This window comes from Ixodes scapularis, unplaced genomic scaffold (genome assembly GCF_016920785.2).
Source record: "Ixodes scapularis isolate PalLabHiFi unplaced genomic scaffold, ASM1692078v2 PGA_scaffold0__279_contigs__length_252992795, whole genome shotgun sequence".
Lineage (NCBI taxonomy): Eukaryota > Metazoa > Arthropoda > Arachnida > Ixodida > Ixodidae > Ixodes > Ixodes scapularis.
The window spans coordinates 236,787,743-236,793,742 of NW_024609835.1; the positions used below are offsets into that span (position 1 = coordinate 236,787,743).

General features: G+C 48.1%; 1 protein-coding gene across 1 annotated transcript; it reads left to right on the forward strand.

Moving 5' to 3' along the window:
* The first annotated feature begins 2,191 nt into the window (after positions 1-2,191).
* Positions 2,192-3,209, forward strand: LOC120849790. The gene is made up of 2 exons (XM_042294428.1): positions 2,192-2,203; positions 2,589-3,209. Exons 1-2 carry the CDS (start codon positions 2,192-2,194, stop codon positions 3,207-3,209), a joined length of 633 nt encoding a protein of 210 aa, XP_042150362.1.
* Positions 3,210-6,000: the final 2,791 nt, after the last annotated feature.

A 6,000-nucleotide genomic window follows, 5' to 3' on the forward strand; every position in this document is an offset into this window, starting at 1 on the left:
ATTTTTCCGTACTACGGTCTCAGGTGCTACATTATGATTAATTTCGCTCTCCTGATATCTTAAACCTTCTTGCTTGCGTTGACCGACCGAGAAGTAGCGAGAGTTCAAAAGTTATGAGAAAGCCGCCCCCAGAACAAACGGAGCGATGCGTCGTCTGCTCACGTTTTTGGTGAGAGTAGACTATCCCTCTCAGTATTTCTTTGAAGCTGAGAAAGCATTATTTCGTGATACAAATTTAACAGAATCAAATTTGGGGAATGTACTTTAAAGTGGGAATCGTACTGTGCTCGGAAAATACCAGAAAAAATACTTTAAGTACAGTACAAGGAACTCAGAGAAAAAAATACTTCAAGTAAAGTACAAGTTTCCTAAACCTACTTGAAGTAGTACTTTAAGTACAATGTACTTAAAGGGTACTTCCCAACACTGGATTGATTTAATCATGCCCATCATAGATCAACACTTAAGCAGTCAGGCAGATGTTTTCTCGTTCAGGCCTGGCAACGCTTTGTATGAAGTGGTGTAACCCGATATTTGACGACCGAGATTGATTTAATCCTGCCCGCCATGGCTCAACACCTCAGCAAGCCGACAGGTCTTCTCTCGTTGGAGCCTCCTAACGCTTTTTTCAGAAGCGGTCCACAGGCTATTTGATGACCCAGATTGATTTAATCATGCCCGGCATGGTCCAACGACTAATCAAGCCGACAGGTCGTCTTTCGTTGGGGCCTACTGAGGCTTGATTCTGAAGCGCTCCAACCGGTTATCTAATGACCGAGAGTGATTTAATCACAACCGCATAAGCAGGCTGGCAGGTTTTTTCTTGTTTCAGACTCCTGAGGCTTGATTGTGAAGCTGCCCAACCGGTTATCGGATGACCGAGGTTAATTTAAGAATGCCCGGCATGGTTCAACGCTTCAGCAGTTCGGCAGGTTTTTTCTCGTTCGGGCCTCCTGAGGCGTGATTCGGAAATGGTATAGCCGGCAATCAAGTGACCGAGATTGATTATATCATACCCGCCATGGTTCAACGCCAGAGCAAGCCGACAGGTCTTGTGTCTTTCGAGACTCCTCAGGCTTCATTCTGAAGATATCTAACTGGTTATTTGATTATCGAGATTGATTTAATCGTGCACGCCATGGTTCAACCCATAAACATTACAATATTTTACTTTTTTTTTTCTCGTGCAGGCGTGTGGACGCTTTGTGGTGAAGCAGTCTAATCCGGTATTTGATGACCGAGATTGATTTATTCATGGGCGCCATGGTTCAGCGCCTCAGCAAGCCGACAGGTCTTCTCCCCTTTCAGACTCCTAAGGCTCGATTCTGAAGCTGTCGAACCGGCAATCTGATGACCGAGATTCATTTAATCATGCCCGCCACTGTTCAACGCCTAAGCAGTCCGGCAGTTTTTTTTTTTTCTCGTTCGGGCCTCCTGAGGCGTGATGCTGAAGCTGTCCAACCGGTTATCTGATGACCGAGATTTATTTAATCATGCCGCCGTCGTTCAACGCCTAATCAAGCAAACAGGTCTTCTCTCGTCCGGGACTCCTGAGGCTTGATTCAGAAGCGGTCCAACAAAATATTTTAGGACCGAGATTGATTTAATCATGCCCACCATGGTTCAACGCCTAAAAAGTCAGGCAGGGTTTTCTCGTTCAGGCCTGGCGACGCTTTGGGATGAAGCGGTCTAACCCGGTATTCCGTGACCGAGATTGGTTGTATCATGCCCGCAGTGGCTGAACACCCCAGAATGCCGACAGGTCTTCTCTTGTTCGAGATTCCTGAGGCTCGATTCTGAAGCTGTCGAACCGGTTATCTGATGACCGAGATTAATTTAATTATGCCTGCCACGATACAACGCCTTAACTGTCAGGCACGATTTTCTCGTTCGGGCCTCCTGTGGCCTGATTCTGAAGATGTCCAACCGGTTATCTGATGACCAAGATTGATTTAATCATGCCCGCGATGGTACAACGCCTAAGCAGTCGGCAGGATTTTTGTCGTTCGGGCCTCCTGAGGGGCTATTCTCAAACGGACGAACAGGTTACCTGACGAGCGAGATTGATTTAACCATGCCCGCAATGGTTCAACGCCTAATCAAGTTGAAAGGTCTTGTCTAGTTTGGGCCTCCTGAGGCTTGATTCCCAAGCGGCCAAGGCGGTTATTTGATGACCGAGATTGATTTAATCATGCCCGTCATGGTTCGACGCCTAAGACAGAGGACATGAAGAAACCCTTCAGCGGAGCGGGAAGAAGACGAGGAGGTCCGGGGACGGAACCAGAGTGCGAGATACATTTTCTATTGGGGATTTTTCGTTTGGAACGGGGAATTGTGAGTAACGCAGTTACCGGTGATTAAAGCTGTGTTTTTTCTTGTAGTCATCAACGCTTCGGCTCAATGGTTTCTACATTTTGGTGCCGAAACCCGGGACCATGACTGCACGATGGGCCAGATGAGAAGGTGTGACAAGCGTTAATGTAACGAGGCTACAGGAGAAGACACCATCCAGCTCAAGAACGCAAGAGACCATAACGACACTGCCATGGATAGGCTGAAACAGAAGGGAAAAAGCCGTGCGTTCACAGGTAACAAAGCTGCTGACGGAAATCGATACAGCTACCCAAACCGAAGTGCCGATTGAGGAAGAGCTCAAAGTCTTACTGACTCGTCTCAACGCGCTACATGGTCAGCTTACCGAAACGGACTCTGCCCTCGAACAATTGTTGGCAGCAAGTGACATCGAACAAGAGTATGCTCGGACCGTCGAGTACAGCGATCGTATCGTCACCTACTCGGCGAGACTGACCTCCAAGGTGCGGGCCCTACACGAAAGAGCGAGTACAAGCGGTCAAGAAATCGCAACAAACCACCGCAGTCCCACTTTGTCAGTCAAGGTCAAGCTACCAAAACTTGAACTCTTGAAATTCAACGGACAACGTCAACAATGGCAGCCCTTCTGGGAGCAGTTCGAGCAGGTCATCCATGGTAACCCAGAACTGTCATCAGCCGAGAAGTTCCACTACCTCAGATCGGCGCTGTCGGGAGAGGCTGCTGCAGCGATTGCAGGATTGCCACCAACGGCCAGCTGCTATGAAGATGCGCGGGAGATCATAAAGTCCCGTTACGGCGACGAGGCGCTGCTAGTAGATTACCACATGATGAAACTAGCAGAACGGCAGCCAGTACGGACCTCGCAAGACGTCTGAGGACTACGACGACTACACGATGACCTCCAAGCGCATATAAGAGGACTGAAGTCTCTAGGGGTAACCAAGATTCTTATTCGACTCTCCTTTGCCCAATTGTACTTCGGCTGATTCTAGAAGATCTTGTGCTAACCTTCAACAGAAATGTCATTCGGAAGAAAAAATAGCGTCACCCGGAAGATGTGGCTGTAAACGCGGCTGGCGAAGGAAACCAACACGCTGCAGAACAGTCCCAGCTAAGGCAACTACCATCACTTATGCAATTTCTGAGATTTGAAGTTGAAACTAGAGAAAAGAACGACAGTCACAAAAAAAAACAATCAGGAAGTAAAGCAGGAAAAGAGAGTGGAGTAGCATCTTGTGCAGCAAAGCACAATTCAAAACTATGGACAAACGGAACGGCTGCGACACTTCTACAGGAGAGTGACAAGCTGAGCTGTGTTTTCTGCAAGTCAGCAGACCACGAGACAGAGCTGTGCACAACAACGTTAGGTCTTCCCGAGAAGAGGAAGATTTTAACGAGCTCGGGAAGATGCTTTAGGTGCACGAAGAAAAACCACTTGGCCAAACAGTGCAGAAAAAAACATTTCTTGCTCCAACTGCCAAGGTCGACACGCATCAGTCATCTGTGACCCAACGTTCTTGTCAAGCTCAAAAGACGACAAAGGCAGACAAGAGGAAAAACTGACTTCTGCTGGTCCAGTGGCCCTACAATCTACGATTAAAGACGGGGTCAACAAAACCTTCCTACTGCAAACAGCGACAGTGTGGAGCTTGGGACTGAAACAGCGCATCCATGTAAGAGTGTAATTCGGCAGCGGAAGGCAGAGGTCTTTTGTCACACAACTACTGTCACGAAAGCTCAGATGCTTGCATCTGGGAAACGAAAGACTGACGGTAGGAGCATTTGGCGGCAACACGACAGAACGAAACTTTCGCATAGTTCTTGTGACTCTTGAAAATCAGAGAGGTGAAGTTTTCCGTTTGGAAGCACTTGAGACAAGCCGTATTTGTGGTCAACGATTTCCCTATCCCAGGGAAGAATTGCTTCGCCAACTGAAAAAAAAATGGGATACACGACCGCGGACTTCTGCGAAGCTGAGTGACCCAACGGCGTGGACATACTGATTGGAGGCTATTGCTATTGGAACTTCGTCACGGGCCAAGTTAGGAGACAATCCAGACGTCGCTTGGCTGGACCGTACACGGTCCAACAGAACTTTTCGCATCTGTCATCGAGAGCTCACAGATGGTCGTTCTCAACGCAACGACGAACAACATGGATGCATCTGAAATACTGCAAAGGTTTTGGAACCTTGAATCGATTGGTGTAACCGACGAACCTCATCCAGAGACAGAACCCGTGATCGCGTCCTACAAAGAAACAGTTAAGAAGATTGGTCTTCGGTACGAGGTGGCCCTCCCGTGGAAACCCGTCGTGAACTTAGATGATAACAAACAAGTTCCGGAGAGGAGGCTTCAACACCTAACAAGGAAGTTAACTCAGAACTCTAAGTTTATGAGGGACTATGACGCCGGCGATCCGGAAGTACACCGCAGGTGGAATGGCAGAAGAAGTGTCAGATGAGCAGACTGGATCTCGGAAGTTCTACATGCCACACCAATCAGTTTGTCGCGAAAGGAGCACCACCACTAAATTGCGAGTGGTATTTGACGCTTCTTCCCATAACAAAAGCTCGAAGTCGTTGAACGACTGTTTGGGAAGTGGCCCCAACCTGAACTCGGATATTGTCGCGTTGCTTCTGAGCTGCAGGATACATTGTATCGCGCTAGTGGCCGGCATCGAGAAGGCGTTTCTTCAGGTCAGTATACAAGAAGATGATCGCGATGCGTTACGCTTCCTGTGGTATCAAACTACCCCACAGGTCGGAACACCACTTCCTCCAATTCTCATCTGGAGGATGACGAGAGTTCCTTTTGGAACTACATCGAGCCCATTTTTATTGTCTGCGACGATAAAACATCACCTGGAAACAATGAAGAACGAGTATCCAGACACCGCGGTGCTGCTGCAAGATTACGTTTACGTGGATGACATTCTTACTGGTGCATCCAGCGAAGAAGAAGCCACTAAGATCTTCAAGAAATCGACAACAATCTTTGAGCAAGCGTCAATGAAGCTGCACAAGTGAGTGTCTAACCCGAAAACGCTCTTAAGTGAGGTCGACTCGAAACACCACGAGGAACAACCATTGGGGCAGGTTGCGGGAGTTTTCAAGGTGCTGGGACTAGCGTGGAACCCTGCCACAGACCTCTTAACATTTGCACCAGACGATGTTCTGAACTTCGTAGAGAAGCACTCAGACACAAAAAGGTTTGTCCTACAGACTACAGCCAAACTCTACGATCCCCTAGGATTCATCGCGCCATTTGTCGTGCGAGCAAAGATCCTATTTCAACAAATCTGGAAACAGAAGATGGAGTGGGACGACCTACTGCCTCTTGACCTGCGCAGTAAAGGCACCGATGGTGTGCGGATCTTCCATTGCTATGTGACGTCATGGTGCCACGTTTCTACAGACGGGGAATAGAGGGAGCGACGATCAAGACAAACCTGCACATCTTTGCCGATGCAAGTCCTCAGGCGTATGGAGCCGTAGCATACGTAACTATGACGAATGATTCCGGCACCACGACATCCAAGATCCTGCTTTGCAAGTCTCGAGTGGCACCTCTAAAATAACTTTCTGTAGCGAGGCTAGAACTTTTGGCATGTCTTTTAGCAACCAGACTAAGTGTCTACATTAAGACCAAGCTGCAGGAGAACATC